Genomic DNA, 23,647 nt, shown 5'->3' on the forward strand with positions numbered 1-23,647 from the left:
ACACCAGAGAGACCCACTGGACACAGACGTCAGTTCAATGTCTACTTTTGATTTACATTTGGTTGAGTTCTCAACTAACGTGAATTCAACGTGAAACCAACTAAACATTTCACCATGTAATTAGATTTTGGTTAAAAGTTTGGTTAAAAATAAGACCAAATGCCCTTACATCGAATCCAATCAGTTTTCCAAATCCAATCAGTTTTCCACATTGATTCAACGTCAAATGAGAGCCCAGTGGGGAGGGAGGGGAGACAGGACTAGAGAGCCCAGTGGGGAGGGAGGGAGGGGAGACAGGACTAGAGAGCCCAGTGGGGAGGGAGGGAGGGAGGGAGGGGAGACAGGACTAGAGAGCCCAGTGGGGAGGGAGGGAGGGAGGGAGGGAGGGGAGACAGGACTAGAGAGCCCAGTGGGGAGGGAGGGAGGGGAGACAGGACTAGAGAGCCCAGTGGGGAGGGAGGGAGGGAGGGAGGGAGGGGAGACAGGACTAGAGAGCCCAGTGGGGAGGGAGGGAGGGGAGACAGGACTAGAGAGCCCAGTGGGGAGGGAGGGAGGGAGGGAGGGAGGGGAGACAGGACTAGAGAGCCCAGTGGGGAGGGAGGGAGGGAGGGAGGGAGGGGAGACAGGACTAGAGAGCCCAGTGGGGAGGGAGGGAGGGGAGACAGGACTAGAGAGAGAAAAGCAGCACCAGTAGTCCTGACACATGACCCACATTACAACCTTCTGCCTCCCCTCCCCTCCCCTGTCCTCTCCTCCCCTCCCCTCCCACGTCACTGCTGCTCTTCAGATAAAAAGCCCCTTTGTTTCCCAGGAGGGAGGGAGGGAGGGAGGTCTCTAGGGTGAACTGCCACCATGCAACCCGCCGTTTAACAGGGAAAAGAGGACTTCCCACCCTGTCACCCCCCCACCCCGGCCTGTCACCCCCCCCACCCCGGCCTGTCACCCCCCCACCCTGGTCTGTCATCCCCCCCCACCCCGGCCTGTCACCCCCCCCACCCCGGCCTGTCACCCCCCCATCCTGGTCTGTCATCCCCCCCCCCCCCAAAAAAAAATACCAAATACCCCCACCAACGAATAAGGCTTTTGAATGTTTTGATAAAAATGTATAATTCGTATATCTGAAGACAGTAGATTAACATGATTTACAAAACAAACATTTAAACAACTATGTTTATTCGTATAGAAATGTTCATGTTTTACATACATAGCTTTGTAGTAACAAATTGTTAAAAATAAAGAATAACACTGAATAGCATCATCACTAAGTTTCTCTCAGATGAATGAGCAGAGTAGATTTCATTTCAATGTTATTGTGTGACATGTTCATTGATATACTCTGTGTGTGTGTGTGTGTGTGTGTGTGTGTTTGTGTTTGTGTGTTACAGACCTACTATTTGAAATCATTTCAAATACTTTAACTGGGCATGACCGAGCTTACCTTGGCAGTCCAGGCAGGCCTAAAGCAAACAATAAAAAAAAAAATGTTTGAAAGATTTCAAATAGTATTTGAACCCAGGTCTGGTGTGCTGTGTGTGAAATTAATTTTCCGCATTAAAAAGATAGCGGAAGGAATCTACAGACAGACGGACGGTCTCAAAGTCCTCTCCATCACCGTCTCTCTATTAACGTACTGTGGGGAGGAAGTGTCCATGAGAAACAACAGGGCCCGATCCCAGATGGACTCTAGACACGACGTCCTATACACTTGTGGAGATCTGAGAGGAGCCTATCAGAGGGCAAGGTGGAGCTATTACCAGATTGATTGCACCTGTCAAATCTTATCAGATCCCCACAAGTGCAGAGGGTCTAGGGGTCCATTTGGGATTGGGCCAACAACATCCACTAGTCCTAGTGCAGAGGGTCTAGGGGTCCATTTGGGATTGGGCCAACAACATCCACTAGTCCTAGTGCAGAGGGTCTAGGGGTCCATTTGGGATTGGGCCAACAACATCCACTAGTCCTAGTGCAGAGGGTCTAGGGGTCCATTTGGGATTGGGCCAACAACATCCACTAGTCCTAGTGCAGAGGGTCTAGGGGTCCATTTGGGATTGGGCCAACAACATCCACTAGTCCTAGTGCAGAGGGTCTAGGGGTCCATTTGGGATTGGGCCAACAACATCCACTAGTCCTAGTGCAGAGGGTCTAGGGGTCCATTTGGGATTGGGCCAACAACATCCACTAGTCCTAGTGCAGAGGGTCTAGGGGTCCATTTGGGATTGGGCCAACAACATCCACTAGTCCTAGTGCAGAGGGTCTAGGGGTCCATTTGGGATTGGGCCAACAACATCCACTAGTCCTAGTGCAGAGAATTTATACAAAACCAGCTGTGTATTCTGTTCATACCCAGTACATCATAATACAAAACCAGCTGTGTATTCTGTTCATACCCAGTACATCATAATACAAAACCAGCTGTGTATTCTGTTCATACCCAGTACATCATAATACAAAACCAGCTGTGTATTCTGTTCATACCCAGCACATCATAATACAAACCAGCTGTGTATTCTGTTCATACCCAGCACATCATAATACAAAACCAGCTGTGTATTCTGGTCATACCCAGTACATCATAATACAAAACCAGCTGTGTATTCTGTTCATCCCCAGTACATCATAATACAAAACCAGCTGTGTATTCTGTTCATCCCCAGTACATCATAATACAAAACCAGCTGTGTATTCTGTTCATACCCAGTACATCATAATACAAAACCAGCTGTGTATTCTGTTCATACCCAGCACATCATAATACAAAACCAGCTGTGTATTCTGTTCATACCCAGTACATCATAATACAAAACCAGCTGTGTATTCTGTTCATACCCAGTACATCATAATACAAAACCAGCTGTGTATTCTGTTCATACCCAGTACATCATAATACAAAACCAGCTGTGTATTCTGTTCATACCCAGTACATCATAATACAAAACCAGCTGTGTATTCTGTTCATACCCAGCACATCATAATACAAAACCAGCTGTGTATTCTGTTCATACCCAGTACATCATAATACAAAACCAGCTGTGTATTCTGTTCATACCCAGCACATCATAATACAAAACCAGCTGTGTATTCTGTTCATACCCAGCACATCATAATACAAAACCAGCTGTGTATTCTGTTCATACCCAGCACATCATAATACAAAACCAGCTGTGTATTCTGTTCATACCCAGTACATCATTATAGTTAAGGTATTCAGGCTAAGAGAGAAACGCATTAAGATACCCCATACAGACAACAGAGACCCTCCTTCACTCTTCACTCCCAGAGACGTGACCGGGTCGGCGCCGTCAGTGTATCCTATTCTCTGAAACACGGGGTGGGTCCACAACGGCACCCTATTCCATATCTAGTGCACTCCTTTCGACCAGGGTCCCATAGGGCTCTAGTCAAATGTAGTGCACTATAAAGGGGCGAGGGTGGCATTTCAGACGCAGGCAGAGACAGGACACAACACAGTGAGAGGACTAAACACATCTCACCACAAGGCCTTTAACATGTCAATGTCTCTCTTCAGTCCACAGGGTTCAGTCAGGGCAGGAGCCTAGCTTAGCAGGGTTTACCTACTGTACACCCCTTTCACAGTCCCTTTCGCCTGAGGGTGGTAAGTATAGTTCACGGTCATGTTAAAATCGGGAAAATATGAATGTAACATTTTTCAGTCTTTTCTTCCGTTTGGTGCCTTGTGAACACGACCCGGTTCAGTTCCTCTCGATCTGATCGATGTCCAGATCTCCTCCCAGCTGATACCCATCCTTCCTGGTGCCAGTGGCTGCCCCTGCTGTCACGTCATCGCAGACCGCGGAGCTCAGCCAATCCAGCTCCTCGATGGAGGTGGCTGGATCCTCCTCCCCAGAGACACTAGTGATGACTCCGCCCTCTTTGGAGCTGGCGGTTGGATCGTCCAATCCCTGATTGCCTGCAGAGGCGAAGTCAGTCTCACATTGGTCAGTGGTCCTCTGAGGGGGCGGGCCCTGGGTTGATTGATAGCTGTTGTCCCCAGTGATCCCAGGGCAGCTGAGGCTTTGGAAATTCCGACGTTTCTGTGGATAAAAAAAACAACAAGTTTTTTGTTTAGTATATTTATTTTGTCTCAGAGGAAAAAGCAGAAACTAAAGCAAACAGGGACGGGGGTAGAGTGGGGAGAGGGCATACTGAACAGCCATACTCAGTCAGTTTGGTTTCCATGGAGATGGAATATTTGGCATCTTGGCATTTTCCTTGGTCTGCAGTCCAGCACATGATAAAAGTCCTCTCTCCCTCAGTCTCGTTCTCCCCCTCTGTCTCCTCCCTCTACGTCTCCCTCCCTCTCCCTCCCTCTACGTCTCCCTCCCTCCCTACGTCTCCCTCCCTCTACGTCTCCCTCCCTACGTCCCCCTCCCTACGTCCCCCTCCCTCCCTCCCTCCCCCTCCCTACGTCTCCCTCCCTCCCTCTCCCTCCCTACGTCTCCCTCCCTACGTCTCCCTCCCTACGTCTCCCTCCCTACGTCTCCCTCCCTACGTCTCCCTCCCTCTCCTCTCCCTACGTCTCTCTACCTCTAAGTCTCCCTCCCTCTCCCTCCCTCCCTCTCCCTCCCTCTCTCTCCCTCTCCCTCCCTCTCTCTCCCTACATCTCCCTCCCTCCCCCTACGTCTCCCTCCCTCCCTCTCCCCCCTCTCTCCCTCCGTCTCCCTCCCTCCCTCCCCCTCCCTCTCTCTCCCTACGTCTCCCTCCCTCCCTCTCCCCCCTCTCTCCCTCCGTCTCCCTCCCTCCCTCCGTCTCCCTCCCTACGTCTCCCTCCCTCTCTCTACCTCCCTCCGTCTCCCTCCCTCTCTCTACGTCTCCCTCCCTCTCTACGTCTCCCCCCTCTCCCTCCCTACGTCTCCCTCCCTCTCTACGTCTCCCTCCCTCTCCCTCCCTACGTCTCCCTCCCTCTCCCGCCCATCTAAACAGTATGTTTTCTAGAATAATGTTGATGGCTATTTTAGAACATGCTATTACAAAGTATGTGAAGTATGAAATGTTTTTTTAGTCATTCATTTACATCCAAATAGGGCCTCTTTGAGACGGCTCTTGACCCTAACTATAACTAGACCTGACTGCATTAAGCAGACAAAGCCGCAAAAACAGGTTACATCCTGAAACCTTTTCACTAAGCAACTACACATTTGTATCTATTAGGAGCACACCTCTCCATGTGTATACAGACCCTTATGTAGCCTCTCCATGTGTATACAGACCCTTATGTAGCCTCTCCATGTGTATACAGACCCTTATGTAGCCTCTCCATGTGTACACAGACCCTTATGTAGCCTCTCCATGTGTACACAGACCCTTATGTAGCCTCTCCATGTGTACACAGACCCTTATGTAGCCTCTCCATGTGTATACAGACCCTTATGTAGCCTCTCCATGTGTATACAGACCCTTATGTAGCCTCTCCATGTGTACACAGACCCTTATGTAGCCTCTCCATGTGTACACAGACCCTTATGTAGCCTCTCCATGTGTACACAGACCCTTATGTAGCCTCTCCATGTGTATACAGACCCTTATGTAGCCTCTCCATGTGTATACAGACCCTTATGTAGCCTCTCCATGTGTACACAGACCCTTATGTAGCCTCTCCATGTGTACACAGACCCTTATGTAGCCTCTCCATGTGTACACAGACCCTTATGTAGCCTCTCCATGTGTACACAGACCCTTATGTAGCCTCTCCATGTGTACACAGACCCTTATGTAGCCTCTCCATGTGTACACAGACCCTTATGTAGCCTCTCCATGTGTATACAGACCCTTATGTAGCCTCTCCATGTGTATACAGACCCTTATGTAGCCTCTCCATGTGTATACAGACCCTTATGTAGCCTCTCCATGTGTATACAGACCCTTATGTAGCCTCTCCATGTGTACACAGACCCTTATGTAGCCTCTCCATGTGTACACAGACCCTTATGTAGCCTCTCCATGTGTATACAGACCCTTATGTAGCCTCTCCATGTGTACACAGACCCTTATGTAGCCTCTCCATGTGTATACAGACCCTTATGTAGCCTCTCCATGTGTACACAGACCCTTATGTAGCCTCTCCATGTGTATACAGACCCTTATGTAGCCTCTCCATGTGTATACATACCCTTATGTAGCCTCTCCATGTGTATACAGACCCTTATGTAGCCTCTCCATGTGTATACAGACCCTTATGTAGCCTCTCCATGTGTACACAGACCCTTATGTAGCCTCTCCATGTGTACACAGACCCTTATGTAGCCTCTCCATGTGTACACAGACCCTTATGTAGCCTCTCCATGTGTACACAGACCCTTATGTAGCCTCTCCATGTGTATACAGACCCTTATGTAGCCTCTCCATGTGTATACAGACCCTTATGTAGCCTCTCCATGTGTATACAGACCCTTATGTAGCCTCTCCATGTGTACACAGACCCTTATGTAGCCTCTCCATGTGTACACAGACCCTTATGTAGCCTCTCCATGTGTACACAGACCCTTATGTAGCCTCTCCATGTGTACACAGACCCTTATGTAGCCTCTCCATGTGTACACAGACCCTTATGTAGCCTCTCCATGTGTACACAGACCCTTATGTAGCCACCAAACCATTGAGAGAGTACAGCCGACAGAGTCATCTAGGATTTCTTAGTAACAGACTAATAGTAGCCGGCTGGGCTGATCCCGGAACTCCCAGAACATGTGATGTTGTCATGGTAACGACCGGCACGTTAACAGATACTTTTTGAAGCAAGCTGGGTGAACGGCTGTACTGATCGTTTACCTTTTAGGCATCATGCTACGGCCTGACCTTTTGACCCTCTGGCTGTAGAATGACAAAGGCTGTCCTGAATGTCTTGAAGTAGTAGTCCTATATAAGCCTGCTAATTGTCATGAATTACAACGACGTAAACCCACCCTATGAAACCAGCCTGCCCCATATACTAATTTCAGCAAATCAGATTGATGATTTTCCCTTTAACTAGTCTTCTAAATACTAGACTAGTAACCATTAACCGGGTTCCTAACTCCACCCCTTTGCCTTGTGGTCCTCTGTAGCTTAGTTGGTAGAGCATGGCTCTTGCAACACCAGGATAGTGGGTTCAATTCCCGGGTCCACTCGTATGTCGCTTTGGATGAATGTCTGCTAAATGGCAAATATTCTCACTATATTATTCCCCTACTAACCTGTGTCATCTTGGCAAGGTCCAGAGAAGGCCTCTGTCTGTGTGAGTCAGCTGGTCTCCTCCGCTTCACACTCATCTTCTTGTCGTTGAGGACGCAGGGCTGAGAGCGGCTCCGGGCCAGCCCACCCTTCCCAGCACGGCGCTCCATCTCTGGGGTGGAGTCTGGGGAGCTCAGGGGCGACGCCGGGCCTCCCTGGATCTCTGGGAGGCAGATCTGTCCGTGAGAGAGGTAGAGGAAGGGCCTGGGGGGCTCTGAGGACAGGGAGGAGTAGGAGGTGGGGGCCAGGCCGCTGAAGGAGGAAGGGCAGGGGAGGCATTTCTCCTGGGTGAAGCCAGGGAGATCCAGGGAGAGGGTGTTGGAGCGAGCTGGCAGGCTGAAGCTGGCGCTACGCTGCATGGCAGGGAACCCTAGCTGCTGAGAGCGTGTCCCTCCTGTTGCAACTCCTCTCTGGACACTTCCTCCACTGTGGCATCGCCTCTTCGCCACAGACGTCCACACCCGGGACCCCTGGGGCCTCCAGGCCGACCGACAGCCTCCCAGGTCCTCTGAGCAGGAGAGGGAGCGGCACTGGCGCTTGGAGGGTGGAGCGGCGGAGGGTGAGGAGGCTGACGCCTCACCCAGGCTCAGATCCTGTAGCAGGCTGGTGATGGTGCCTGGGGCGGGGATGGGGACCAGTCCGGTGGTGGTGATGCTGGTGGGACCCAGTGCTGCGTCTCTGCCCCCCCAGCGGACTGGGCACTGGTAGTAGTGGTGAGGTAGAACCTCAGAGGGCAGGACATCCCACAGGTTCTCCAGGCTGCTGGACTCCACCGAGGGTCTCTGGTGATGCAGGGCTCCACAGCCCCCCCGGGCCAGACCCATGCCCACGTCACGCCACCTGCTGCCGGTCTCTGAAACACAGTAATAAAGATGGAAATAGTCAGGGGAACATATAGCCTACAACACAACATGGAAATAGTCAGGGGAACATATAGCCTACAACACAACATGGAAATAGTCAGGGGAACATATAGCCTACAACACAACATGGAAATAGTCAGGGGAACATATAGCCTACAACACAACATGGAAATAGTCAGGGGAACATATAGCCTACAACACAACATGGAAATAGTCAGGGGAACATATAGCCTACAACACAACATGGAAATAGTCAGGGGAACATATAGCCTACAACACAACATGGAAATAGTCAGGGGAACATATAGCCTACAACACAACATGGAAATAGTCAGGGGGAAAGAAGGGGAACATACAGTGCATTCAGAAAGTATTCAGACTCCTTTATTTTTTCCACATTTTGTTACGTTACAACCTTATTCTAAAAAGGATTAAATAGTTTTTTCCCCCCTCATCAAGCTCATACAATAAATGACAATGAAAAAAATGAAATATTACATTTACATAAGTATTCAGACCCTTTACTCAGTACTTTGTTGAAGCACCTTTCGCAGCGATTACAGCCTTGAGTCTTCTTGGATATGACGCTACAAGCTTGGTACACCTGTATTTGGGGAGTTTCTCCCATTCTTCTCTGCAGATCCTCTCAAGCTCTGTCAGGTTGGATGGGGAGCATCGCTGCTCAGCTATTTTCAGGTCTCTCCAGAGATGTTTGATCGGGTTCAAGTCCGGGCTCTGGCTGGGCCACTCAAGGATATTTTAGAGACTTTTCCCGAAGCCACTCCTGCCTTGTCTTGGCTGTGTGCTTAGGGTCGTTGTCCTGTAGGAAGGTGAACCTTCGCCCCAGTTGGAGGTCCTGAGCGCTCTGGAGCAGGTTTTCATCAAGGATCTCTCTGTACTTTGCTCCGTTCATATTTCCCTCGATCCTGACTAGTCTTCCAGTCCCTGCCGCTGAAAAACATCCCCACAGCATGATGCTGCCACCCCCATGCTTCACCGTAGGGATGGTACCAGATTTCCTCCAGACATGACGCTTGGCATTCAGGCCAAAGAGTTCAATATTGGTTTCATCAGACCAGAGAATCTTGTTTCTCATGGTCTGAGAGTCCTTTAGGTGCCTTTTGGCAAACTCCAAGCAGGCTTCCGTCTGGCCACTCTACCATAAAGGCCTGATTGGTGGAGATGCAGCGATGGTTGTCCTTCTGGAAGGTTCTCCCATCTCCCCAGAGGAACTCTGTCAGAGTGACCATCGGGTTCTTGGTCACCTCCCTGACCAAGGCCCTTCTCCCCCAATTGCTCAGTTTGCCCGGGCGGCCAGCTATAGGAAGAGTCTTGGTGATTCCAGACTTCTTCCATTTATGAATGATGGAGGCCACTGTGTTCTTGGGGAACTTCAATGCTGCAGAAATGTTTTGGTACCCTTCTCCAGATCTGTGCCTCGACACAATCCTGTCTCTGAGCTCTACGGACAATTCCGTCGACCTCATGGCTTGGGTTTTGCTCTGACATGCACTGTCAATTGTGGGACCTTATATAGACAGATGTGTGCCTTTCCAAATCATGTCCAATCAATTGAATTTACCACAGGTGGACTCCAATCAAGTTGTAGAAACATCTCAAGGATGATCCAGCAGCGTTCGATTGAAGAGCATGCATTTAGTCTTACTAGTGTTTAAGAGCAGTTGGAGGCTACTGAAGGAGTGTTGTATGGCATTGAAGCTCGTTTGGAGGTTTGTTAACACAGTGTCCAATGAAGGGCTAGATGTATACAAAATGGTGTCTGCGTAGAGGTGGATCTGAGAGTCACCAGCAGCAAGAGCGACATCATTGATATACACGGAGAAAAGAGTCGGCCCAAGAATTGAACCCTGTGGCACCCCCATAGAGACTGCCATAGGTCCAGACAACAGGCCCTCCGATTTGACACATTGAACTCTATCTGAGAAGTAGTTGGTGAACCAGGCAAGGCAGTCATTTGAGAAACCAAGGCTATTTAGTCTGCCAATAAGAATGCAGTGGTTGACTGAGTCGAAAGCCTTGGCCAGGTCGATGAAGACGGCTGCACAGTACTGTCTTTTATCGATCGCGGTTATAATATCGTTTAGGACCTTGAGCGTGGCTGAAGTGCACCCATGACCAGCTAGGAAACCGGATTGCGTAGCGGAGAAGGTACGGTGGGATTCGAAATGGTCGGTGATCTGTTTGTTAACTTGGCTTTCAAATACTTTCGAAAGGCAGGGGGGGGATGGATATAGGTCTGTAACAGTTTGGATCTAGAGTGTCACCCCCTTTGAAGAGGGGGATGACCGCGGCAGCTTTCCAATCTCTGGGGATCTCAGACGTTACGAAAGAGAGGTTGAACAGACTAGTAATAGGGGTTGCGACAATTTCAGCGGCTAGTTTTAGAAAGAAAGGGTCCAGATTGTCTAGCCCAGCTGATTTATAGGGGTCCAGATTTTGCAGCTCTTTCAGAACATCAGCTGTCTGAATTTGTGTGAAGGAGAAGCGGGGGGGGCATGGGCAAGTTGCAGCGGAGGGTGCAGAGTTGGTGGCCGGGGTAGCGGTAGCCAGGTGGAAAGCATGGCCAGCCGTAGCAAAATGCTTGTTGAAATTCTCCATTATTGTAGATTTATCAGTGGTGACAGTGTTTCCTAGCCTCATTGCAGTGGGCAGCTGGGAGGAAGTGCTCTTATTCTCCATGGACTTTACAGTGTCCCAAAACTTTTTGGAGTTAGTGCTACAGGATGCACATTTCTGTTTGAAAAAGTTAGCCTTTGCTTTCCTGACTGCTTGTGTATATTGGTTCCTAACTTCCCTGAAAAGTTGCATATCGCTGGGGCTATTTGATGCTAATGCAGTACGCCACAGGATGTTTTTGTGCTGGTCAAGGGCAGTCAAGTCTGAGGAGAACCAGGGGCTATATCTGTTCTTAGTTTTGTATTTTTTGAATGGGGCATGTTTATTTAAGATTGAGAGGAAATTACTTTTAAAGAACAACCAGGCATCCTCTACTGACAGAATGAGATCTATATCCATCCAGGATACCTGGGCCAGGTCAATTAGGAAGGCCTGCTCGCTAAAGTGTTTTAGGGAGCGTTTACTCCAACCCTGTTCCTGGAAAGCTACCATCCCGTAGGTTAACGCCAACCCTGTTCCTGGAAAGCTACCATCCCGTAGGTTAACACCAACCCTGTTCCTGGAAAGCTACCATCCCGTAGGTTAACGCCAACCCTGTTCCTGGAAAGCTACCATCCCGTAGGTTAACACCAACCCTGTTCCTGGAAAGCTACCATCCCGTAGGTTAACACCAACCCTGTTCCTGGAAAGCTACCATCCCGTAGGTTAACGCCAACCCTGTTCCTGGAAAGCTACCATCCCGTAGGTTAACGCCAACCCTGTTCCTGGAAAGCTACCATCCCGTAGGTTAACGCCAACCCTGTTCCTGGAAAGCTACCATCCCGTAGGTTAACGCCAACCCTGTTCCTGGAAAGCTACCATCCCGTAGGTTAACGCCAACCCTGTTCCTGGAAAGCTACCATCCCGTAGGTTAACACCAACCCTAATCTAGCACACCTGATTCTAATAATTCACTGGGTGATCAACTGAATCAGGTTTATATAAAAATATAACGAACAGCTGACTGGAGACGGGATGGCCGGCATTCGTACAGTTGAGTCCGTTTCTGCGGTAACATGGACAACTAGCAAACAAGTCTTCAGTTGCCTAGGCAATGCCCCCACAATGCAGCAGCAGCACTCACAGAAATATAATGAATAGAACAGGCTAGGGAACATCTAACCCTGGTAATTTGACTGGTAAACTCAGGGGTACACTCGCAAGGGCTGCCTGGTATTGTGATGCAATCATTTCCATGGTAATGTAGAATATTAATTTCAGATGCTAACTGATGTGGCTCATGTAGAGGAATTGGATTTGTTGTGATGTCATGAGTTGAATCAACAAATGACTAGTGCTGTCACGATACCAGAATTTTGATACCGATACCAGATTTAGTATCACGATACTCGATTCCTAAACGATGCCACGGCAACAAAAAAAAGGCGTATTAGCCAGTCATAGAATGGCACTAGATCCAGACAGATAAACTCAGCTACTGCTCTGTTCAATCATTGGGCATCTTTTGAGTTCAATATCATTACATTTGAACCTGTATATAAATTGTTTAGAGATAGCCATGTATAGATTAATTAATCAATTACACAAATCATCCAATAACATTTGACTTAGTTTTTAACCGGATCTAACTACAAAACATAAATGGTAATAATTTATTTCAAAATGGTAAATCTATTGATAAACTGGTTAAATCAAGATGTAGCCTAGGTCTATTCCCAATACAGGTGAATGCATATTATTCAATAGGAGTGTGTACATGCATTGAGTTACTGCGCTTGTTTTTGCTGATTTCATGGGGGCAACGCATGAAAAACAATCCCTTCCATTTATACTGAACAAAAATATAAAATGTATCATGAGCTGGGAAAAATAAATCCCAGAAAAATGTTCCATACGCACAAAAAGCTTTTACATCCCTGTTAGTGAGCTTTTCTCCTTTGACAAGATAATCCATCCACCTGACAGGTGTGGCATATCAAGAAGCTGATTAAAACAGCATGATCATTACACAGGTGCACCTTGTGCTGGGGACAATAAAAGGCCACTAAAATGTGCACACATCACAATGCCACAGATGTTTTGAGGAAGTGTGCAATTGGCATGCTGACTGCAGGAATGTTCCCCAGAGCTGTTGCCAGATAATTTAAATGTTCATTTCTCCACCATAAGCCGCCTCCAACGTTGTTTAAAATAATTTGGCAGTACATCCAACCGGCCTCACGACCACAAGAACAGACAAAATGCATTCTGGGAACGTTCTTGCAACATCACCGAATGTTTAATAGAAATATTGTAAAATCAACAGCATGACTGGACAGTTTTTGTGTTGAGAACATTTGCCGCAACCTAACGAACGTTCTGCCAACTTTCACAGAACCCATTTTGGTTTGCTGGGAAAACATTACCGGTACATTGGCGTTAGTGTTATTACATTACCTGGAAACCAAATGAGAACTTTTGGGGAATGTTCTGTTGGGGGTTATTACAGAGGTTGTGCACAACATTTTTGTGCACGTTAGGAGAATATCCAAAGGATATTTCATTTAAAACATTTATTTTTAAAGTATTTTGTTATCAAAAACATTGTTTGAATGTTTATGGGATGTTGTCATCCTAATGTTAGATAAAAACTTAAATGGGAATCTTCGGTAATGTTCTGGGAATGTTCCCGGTTTGCTGGGTCATCTTATATCTAAGAACATTATTTCTATGAAGAAAATAAATACAAACTTTCTACTGTACACATTGACAAGAAATGACAGGTGGCACATTGCCATGGATCATCTCTTCTCTCATTTAAAAAAAAAGTTTATAGAAAGGAGAAAGCTTCAGGCATGTGGGCCTTGTGCCTACAGAAACATTCTCTCTTTCTCCCTCATCAGAGTGGAGTAGAGGCTTGGCTGGCTGGCTGGCTGGCTGGCTGGCAGGCAGGCAGCGAGCCGAAACAACAGAAATAGCAGCTCCTGGTTTGTTGGCACCGTCTTAAACTGGGGAGAACTACTGAGCTCTACTGCTCGCTCTTCAGCTCTAGGTAACTTCTGTGTCTGGGAGTCAGCCTCCCTCTGCATTGAAGAATGGTACCACTAGGAGTATGGTACCACTAGGAGTATGGTACCACTACAAGTATTGTAGTATAGCACCAATATTAGTTTGGTAATACCGAGTACGGTACCACTATGAGTATGGTAGTATGGTACCATTAGATAGTCATTTAGCAGACGCTCTTATCCAGAGCGACTTTACAGTTAGTGAGTGCATACATTTATTTATTTATTTATTTATTTTCCCCCCATACCACTGAGTATGGTACCACTATGAGTATGGTACAGGCTTATGTAAGACAGACCACAAGGACATTTCAACATGTAAACAACATTGGTGGACATCAGTGGAGGCTCCTCAGAGGAGGAAGGGAAGGACCATCCTCCTCAGTGAATTTCATAGAAATACAAAATGTATCCTTTTTAGATAAAACTCTACTAAACATAATCACGTCACCAAATAATTGATTAAAATACACCGTTTTGCAATGACGGTCTACAGTAGCCTCAACAGCACTCTGTAGGGTAGCTCCATGGTGTAGCCGGAGGACAGCTAGCTTCCGTCCTCCTCTGGGTACATTGACATCAATACAAAAACTTAAGAGGCTCATGGTTCTCAACCCCTTCCAGACTTACACAGTATTATGCCAACTTCCGGAGGACGTCCTCCAACCTATCAGAGCTCTTGCAGCATGAACTGACATGTTGTCCACTCAATCAAAGGATCAGAGAATTAATCTAGTACTGAAAGCATTAGCTACAGCTAGCTAGCACTGCGGTGCATAAAATGTGATGAGTAGTTTACTCAAAGAGAGAGAAAGACAATAGTTGAACAGTTTTGAACAAATTAATTTATTCCAAAATGAAGCAGAAGCAAGATAGTTTTTTTTCCACTTTCAGTTTCACTTACTTAGCTAGCAAATGCAGCTAGCTAGTTTAGCCTACTCAAACACCCTGCTCAAACAGAGGGATGCTATGTTAGCTAGCTGGCTATGACTATTCAACACAACACTGGAACTCTTCCAAGTCAAGGTAAGCTTTTGGTTTTACAAATGTATTGCCACCGGGGCCCGCTGGTGTAAGTTCTAAACTGCTTGCTGACTGTACACTGTACTGCATGATTGTAGCGGGTTTACTAACGCGTTAGTTCTAGTAGCTATTTTTGACTGATGTTAGCTAATATGGTGACAACGATGTAGGCTGTGTGTAGCGGTTATGATATGAAGGTTTGGCTTGGAAAGGTTTTTTCACCTGGTCACATACAGCTGATGTGTTGTGCATTGAAGTCCACAAACGAAGGGAAAAGGTGAGAGGAGGAGAGCGCACAGATGCAAGAAAGAATACAACGTGGCTGCTATGAAAGTGAACTGTGTTTATGCGTGATCAGGGGTGTGTTCATTCCGCCGATTCTGTTGAAAAACAAAAAAGCGAATGGAAAGAAACAGGGATAAACACGCCTGAATTTGTCCAATAGAAAACTCTCGTTTGCAGCGGTTGAACTAATGATTACACCCTAGATTACATTTACATTTAGCAGACGCTCTTTAGCAGACGCTCTTATCCAGAGCGACTTACAAATTGGCGCATTCAACTAGATGCAGGCCAGAGGGTGCAAGGCGGTACTGAATGCGTCACTGTCTGTCCATGTGTCACTGTCACCTCAAGATTCTCTCTCGACCTTTGTGCACCTACGTTGTAAACTTTCATTTATATAGACTAGGTTGTAGCAACCTCATGATGGGTACAGGGAACATTAGAGTATCATGAAGTAGCCTAAACCTATCCATGTTACATTGAACTGGGTGAATGGAATATGAATGACAGCCATCCAATATGCTGTAATAGAAATAAGGCCATGATCATGAAGAAAGAAAATGGTCCTCCCTCATCTTAAACGGCACTGACCGCCACTGGTATGGTACCACTATGAGTATGGTAGTATGGTACCACTATGAGTATGGTACCACTATGAGTATGGTAGTATGGTACCACTATGAGTATGGTACCACTATGAGTATGGTAGTATGGTACCACTATGAGTATGGTACCACTATGAGTATGGTAGTATGGTACCACTATGAGTATGGTACTATATGAGTATGGTAGTATGGTACCACTATGAGTATGGTACCACTATGAGTATGGTAGTATGGTACCACTATGAGTATGGTATCACTATGAGTATGGTACCACTATGAGTATGGTAGTATGGTACCACTATGAGTATGGTACCACTATGAGTATGGTAGTATGGTACCACTATGAGTATGGTATCACTATGAGTATGGTACCACTATGAGTATGGTAGTATGGTACCACTATGAGTATGGTACCACTATGAGTATGGAACCACTATGAGTATGGTAGCACTATGAGTATGGTACCACTATGAGTATGGTAGTATGGTACCACTATGAGTATGGTACCACTATGAGTATGGTAGTATGGTACCACTATGAGTATGGTAGTATGGTATCACTATGAGTATGGTACCACTATGAGTATGGTACCACTATGAGTATGGTACCACTATGAGTATGGTAGTATGGTATCACTATGAATATGGTAGTATGGTACCACTATGAGTATGGTAGTATGGTACCACTATGAGTATGGTATCACTATGAGTATGGTAGTATGGTACTACTATGAGTATGGTAGTATGGTACCACTATGAGTATGGTACCACTATGAGTATGGTAGTATGGTACCACTATGAGTATGGTACCACTGAGTATGGCACCACTATGAGTATGGTAGTATGGTACCACTATGAGTATGGTATCACTATGAGTATGGTACCACTATGAGTATGGTAGTATGGTACCACTATGAGTATGGTAGTATGGTACCACTATGAGTATGGTAGTATGGTACCACTATGAGTATGGTACCACTATGAGTATGGTAGTATGGTACCACTATGAGTATGGTATCACTATGAGTATGGTACCACTATGAGTATGGTACCACTATGAGTATGGTAGTATGGTACCACTATGAGTATGGTACCACTATGAGTATGGTAGTATGGTAACACTGAGTATGGTACCGCTATGAGTATGGTACCACTATGAGTATGGTACCACTATGAGTATGGTAGTATGGTATCACTATGAGTATGGTAGTATGGTACCACTATGAGTATGGTAGTATGGTACCACTATGAGTATGGTATCACTATGAGTATGGTAGTATGGTATCACTATGAGTATGGTAGTATGGTATCACTATGAGTATGGTAGTATGGTACCACTATGAGTATGGTAGTATGGTACCACTATGAGTATGGTATCACTATGAGTATGGTAGTATGGTACTACTATGAGTATGGTAGTATGGTACCACTATGAGTATGGTACCACTATGAGTATGGTAGTATGGTACCACTATGAGTATGGTACCACTATGAGTATGGCACCACTATGAGTATGGTAGTATGGTACCACTATGAGTATGGTATCACTATGAGTATGGTACCACTATGAGTATGGTAGTATGGTACCACTATGAGTATGGTACCACTATGAGTATGGCACCACTATGAGTATGGTATCACTATGAGTATGGTATCACTATGAGTATGGTACCACTATGAGTATGGTAGTATGGTACCACTATGAGTATGGTACCACTATGAGTATGGTAGTATGGTACCACTATGAGTATGGTACCACTATGAGTATGGTAGTATGGTAACACTGAGTATGGTACCACTATGAGTATGGTAGTATGGTACCACTATGAGTATGGTACCACTATGAGTATGGTAGTATGGTACCACTATGAGTATGGTACCACTATGAGTATGGTACCACTATGAGTATGGTACCACTATGAGTATGGTACCACTATGAGTATGGTACCACTATGAGTATGGTAGTATGGTACCGCTGAGTATTGCAGTATTGTATGGTAACACTCCATTCTGCTGTTCTGTGGTAACTATGAGTATTGAGTCATCAGTCTGTCAACACAGCTGATGAGGGAACAGAAGAGCTCAATGTCTTACTAAGCCACAGCAATAATTCCAACTAAATCCATTATTAGGCTGAACTCAGAGCTGTTATTTGGCCTTGTGTCAATTTCCCATCAGAAACATCTCATTCTCATTAAGCCAGCCTTGTTATCAGTGTTGAATCAGTCAGTCAGGGCTGGTGTTGTTCAAACAGACACTGAGCCCAAGGCTGTTGTTGTCAAAGTCTATCTCCTAAATACGTAGGCCTAGTACCGGTCAGGTAGTTCAACACGCCTTCTCCATTGAACAACAGAAAGTGAAATTCCGGTAGTAGGCGAGGCTACCTCCCCGTTTCACTTCTTAAAACATGTTTTGGCCCTTCTGAACACCAGCCAGGCAGACTGGTTGTTCTTTACCAATACGGTTCTCCACTCCTAGAGCGCTAGTCATTAGGCCTAGTCCATGGGCCAGACTCCACTCCTAGAGCACTACAGTCATTAGGCCTAGTCCATGGGCCAGACTCCACTCCTAGAGCACTACAGTCATTAGGCCTAGTCCATGGGCCAGACTCCACTCCTAGAGCACTACAGCCATTAGGCCTAGTCCATGGGCCAGACTCCACTCCTAGAGCACTAGTCATTAGGCCTAGTCCATGGGCCAGACTCCACTCCTAGAGCACTACAGCCATTAGGCCTAGTCCATGGGCCAGACTCCACTCCTAGAGCGCTAGTCATTAGGCCTAGTCCATGGGCCAGACTCCACTCCTAGAGCACTACAGTCATTAGGCCTAGTCCATGGGCCAGACTCCACTCCTAGAGAGCTACAGTCATTAGGCCTAGTCCATGGGCCAGACTCCACTCCTAGAGCGCTAGTCATTAGGCCTAGTCCATGGGCCAGACTCCACTCCTAGAGCGCTAGTCATTAGGCCTAGTCCATGGGCCAGACTCCACTCCTAGAGCGCTACAGTCATTAGGCCTAGTCCATGGGCCAGACTCCACTCCTAGAGCACTACAGTCATTAGGCCTAGTCCATGGGCCAGACTCCACTCCTAGAGCGCTACAGTCATTAGGCCTAGTCCATGGGCCAGACTCCACTCCTAGAGCACTACAGTCATTAGGCCTAGTCCATGGGCCAGACTCCACTCCTAGAGCACTACAGTCATTAGGCCTAGTCCATGGGCCAGACTCCACTCCTAGAGCACTACAGTCATTAGGCCTAGTCCATGGGCCAGACTCCACTCCTAGAGCACTACAGTCATTAGGCCTAGTCCATGGGCCAGACTCCACTCCTAGAGCGCTAGTCATTAGGCCTAGTCCATGGGCCAGACTCCACTCCTAGAGAGCTACAGTCATTAGGCCTAGTCCATGGGAGGGGGTGGAATGGGGTGGGAGGGGGTGGAAGCCCGATGCGGAGGCAATTAGTCTTGCCTCAACTACTCAGAGGTAGTCGAAGCTGCCAGAGGATGCGAGTAGTCAAAGAAAGAGTCATGTTATCTAGGGGGATCCTGGTATATCCACACTCACCCATGACTCCGCAAGAGAAGAGAGCTGTCCCCTGGAGGCTCATGGTCTGTGCCTTGATCTGTGGAAACACAAGACATCACATCAGGAAACAACACTTCCCTTTGGGTTGGAAAACACCTCCACCAAGTCACCCTACCTCACCACTGGAGCTTAATGTTCTGTCACCAAGTCACCTCACCACTGGAGCTTAATGTTCTGTCACCAAGTCACCTCACCTCACCACTGGAGCTTAATGTTCTGTCACCAAGTCACCTCACCACTGGAGCTTAATGTTCTGTCACCAAGTCACCTCACCTCACCACTGGAGCTTAATGTTCTGTCACCAAGTCATCTCACCTCACCACTGGAGCTTAATGTTCTGTCACCAAGTCATCTCACCTCTCCACTGGAGCTTAATGGTCTGTCACCAAGTCACCTCACCACTGGAGCTTAATGTTCTGTCACCAAGTCACCTCACCACTGGAGCTTAATGTTCTGTCACCAAGTCACCTCACCACTGGAGCTTAATGTTCTGTCACCAAGTCACCTCACCACTGGAGCTTAATGTTCTGTCACCAAGTCACCTCACCACTGGAGCTTAATGTTCTGTCACCTCACCACTGGAGCTTAATGTTCTGTCACCAAGTCACCTCACCACTGGAGCTTAATGTTCTGTCACCAAGTCACCTCACCACTGGAGCTTAATGTTCTGTCACCAAGTCATCTCAACTCACCACTGGAGCTTAATGTTCTGTCACCAAGTCACCTCACCACTGGAGCTTAATGTTCTGTCACCAAGTCATCTCACCACTGGAGCTTAATGTTCTGTCACCAAGTCACCTCACCACTGGAGCTTAATGTTCTGTCACCAAGTCACCTCACCACTGGAGCTTAATGTTCTGTCACCAAGTCACCTCACCACTGGAGCTTAATGTTCTGTCACCAAGTCACCTCACCACTGGAGCTTAATGTTCTGTCACCAAGTCACCTCACCACTGGAGCTTAATGTTCTGTCACCAAGTCACCTCACCACTGGAGCTTAATGTTCTGTCACCAAGTCACCTCACCACTGGAGCTTAATGTTCTGTCACCAAGTCATCTCACCACTGGAGCTTAATGTTCTGTCACCAAGTCATCTCACCTCACCACTGGCGCTTAATGTTCTGTCACCAAGTCATCTCACCTCACCACTGGAGCTTAATGTTCTGTCACCAAGTCACCTCACCACTGGAGCTTAATGTTCTGTCACCAAGTCACCTCACCACTGGAGCTTAATGATCTGTCACCAAGTCACCTCACCACTGGAGCTTAATGTTCTGTCACCAAGTCATCTCACCTCACCACTGGAGCTTAATGTTCTGTCACCAAGTCATCTCACCACTGGAGCTTAATGTTCTGTCACCAAGTCATCTCACCTCACCACTGGAGCTTAATGTTCTGTCTGTACATACACAGAACTATGTGTATGTACAGGAAGTGTAAGCTAGCATCACCTACCCCCTAGATATGCAATGCAAATATGCAAACCACAAAAACAATAGTCTCTACCAGTGTGTGGTGTTTCAGTAGGTCTGTGTAACTGTGAAATGAAAGAGGACGTTAAAGAGGGTGACTGCAGCTGTGACTGTGTAATGGATTCCCCCCCCCCCCCTATGAACATCTAAAACGGCACCCTATCCACTACATAGTGGCCTATAGCGCTCTGGTCCAAAGTAATGTGCACTATATAAGGAATAGGGTTCCCTTTGGGACACAGCCCTAAATCAGTCTCCACCTTAAACTAAGGACCAGCCCTGAGACTGAGTATGATGATGACGTTTCACATGGATAGAGGGCAAACTCACACTACACTACACTACACTACACTACACTACACTACAGGGGGAATTTTCACTCTGTGCTAGTGAGAGGAAACGCTGAACACTTCTCTGGTGAGAAACATGAGTCAGAGTCGCCCAGCCAAGCCTCCTTGTTGTTTCTAAGGTTGAGTCCCAAAACGGCACCCTTTTCCTTATATATATATAGTCCACTACTTTTGACCAGAACCCTATGGGCCCGGGCCCTGGTCAAAAGTAGTGCACTATATAGAGAGAATGGCCCTTTGTTTTTCAGAAGAGTCATGAATGGAAGGAACTAAAAGGATTCCAGAATGGAAGGAAACAAAAGGATTCCAGAATGGAAGGAAACTAAAAGGATTCCAGAATGGAAGGAAACTAAAAGGATTCCAGAATGGAAGGAAACTAAAAGGATTCCAGAATGGAAGGAAACTAAAAGGATTCCAGAATGGAAGGAAACTAAAAGGATTCCAGAATGGAAGGAAACTAAAAGGATTCCAGAATGGAAGGAAACTAAAAGGATTCCAGAATGGAAGGAAACTAAAAGGATTCCAGAATGGAAGGAAACTAAAAGGATTCCAGAATGGAAGGAAACAAAAGGATTCCAGAATGGAAGGAACTAAATGACACAGCCTCCCTTCAGTCCCTCGTGATAACAGGTTGAGCTTTTACAATCCAAATCATGATTCATTGTAATAAAACTACCCTTTTAAATCAAGCGAGTGATGTTCAAATTATGTAACAGCGTTTTACATCACTTCCTGAATAGGAAATTATTGTAGTAGAGAGCAACGCTTTGAGTTGGGAGTTTTCCAGTGAATTCAACCCAAGTTAGGCCCAAGTCCATTAGTAAAGGATTACAGCCGCTGTAATCACAGCACGCGTCCCAAACGGCACGCTGGCATATTCCCTTTATAGTGGAATAGGTTGACAGATTGCCCTATTCACTATAAAGGCTATCATTTGGTCCTCTGTAGCTCAATTGGTAGAGCATGGCGCTTGTAACGCCAGGGTAGTGGGTTCGATCCCCGGGACCACCCATATGTAAAAATGTATGCACACATGACTGTAAGTCGCTTTGGATAAAAGCGTCTGCTAAATGGCATATTATTATATATTATACTGGTAGTGTAAGGTCGTAAACTGTTCCATCTTTGGGATGATGAAGAATGTAGCCGTTAGATTAGACAGCATCAAGACGTTATTCTACACTGGGCTTGTGTTTCCTACTGACTGACAGTGTGGTTGACATCAGTGTACTGACAAAACACTGGTCTTGTTTCCTACTGACTGACAGCATGGTTGACATCAGTGAAACATCCAATCACATAGGATATATGCAAATAACAAAGCCATATACAGTGGGGAGAACAAGTATTTGATACACTGCCAATTTTGCAGGTTTTCCTACTTACAAAGCATGTAGAGGTCTGTAATTTTTATCATAGGTACACTTCAACTGTGAGAGACGGAATCTAAAACAAAAATCCAGAAAATCACATTGTATGATTTTTAAGTAATTAATTTGCATTTTATTGCATGACATAAGTATTTGATACATCAGGAAAGCAGAACTTACTATTTGGTACAGAAACCTTTGTTTGCAATTATAGAGATCATATGTTTCCTGTAGGTCTTGACCAGGTTTGCAAACACTGCAGCAGGGATTTTGGCCCACTCCTCCATACAGACCTTCTCCAGATCCTTCAGGTTTCGGGGCTGTCGCTGGGCAATACGGACTTTCAGCTCCCTCCAAAGATGTTCTATTGGGTTCAGGTCTGGAGACTGGCTAGGCCACTCCAGGACCTTGAGATGCTTCTTACGGAGCCACTCCTTAGTTGCCCTGGCTGTGTGTTTCAGGTCGTTGTCATGCTGGAAGACCCAGCCACGACCCATCTTCAATGTTCTTACTGAGGGAAGGAGGTTGTTGGCCAAGATCTTGCGATACATGGCCCCATCCATCCTCCCCTCAATACGGTGCAGTCGTCCTGTCCCCTTTGCAGAAAAGCATCCTCAAAGAATGATGTTTCCACCTCCATGCTTCATGGTTGGGATGGTGTTCTTGGGGTTGTACTCATCCTTCTTCTTCCTCCAAACACGGCGAGTGGAGTTTAGACCAAAAAGCTATATTTTTGTCTCATCAGACCACATGACCTTCTCCCATTCCTCCTCTGGATCATCCAGATGGTCATTGGCAAACTTCAGACGGGCCTGGACATGCGCTGGCTTGAGCAGGGGGATATTGCATGCGCTGCAGGATTTTAATCCATGACGGCGTAGTGTGTTACTAATGGTTTTCTTTGAGACTGTGGTCCCAGCTCTCTTCAGGTCATTGACCAGGTCCTGCCGTGTAGTTCTGGGCTGATCCCTCACCTTCCTCATGATCATTGATGCCCCACGAGTTGAGATCTTGCATGGAGCTCCAGACCAAGGGTGATTAACCGTCATCTTGAACTTCTTCCATTTTCTAATAATTGCGCCAACAGTTGTTGCCTTCTCACCAAGCTGCTTGCCTATTGTCTTGTAGCCCATCCCAGCCTTGTGCAGGTCTACAATTTTATCCCTGATGTCCTTACACAGCTCT

At 46.6% G+C, this 23,647-nt stretch overlaps 1 protein-coding gene across 2 annotated transcripts in view; it reads right to left on the bottom strand.

Annotated features, from left to right (window-relative positions):
- Positions 1-1,153: 1,153 nt before the first annotated feature.
- LOC311122856 (protein FAM53B-like) overlaps positions 1,154-23,647 on the bottom strand; it is a 36,233-nt gene continuing 13,739 nt past the window's right edge. For both annotated transcript variants that reach the window (XM_084197171.1, XM_084197172.1), the window contains 3 exons: positions 19,250-19,307; positions 7,191-8,080; positions 1,154-4,052 (listed from right to left, as the gene is read on the bottom strand). In XM_084197171.1, coding sequence (XP_084053297.1) covers positions 3,711-4,052; positions 7,191-8,080; positions 19,250-19,307 — 1,290 coding nt within the window. In that variant the 3' untranslated portion in view covers positions 1,154-3,710. The remainder of the gene's footprint in view (positions 4,053-7,190; positions 8,081-19,249; positions 19,308-23,647) is intronic.

Source organism: Coregonus lavaretus, assembly GCF_964263955.1.
Source record: "Coregonus lavaretus genome assembly, contig: HAP1_SCAFFOLD_301, whole genome shotgun sequence".
NCBI classification, from domain to species: Eukaryota; Metazoa; Chordata; class Actinopteri; order Salmoniformes; family Salmonidae; genus Coregonus; species Coregonus lavaretus.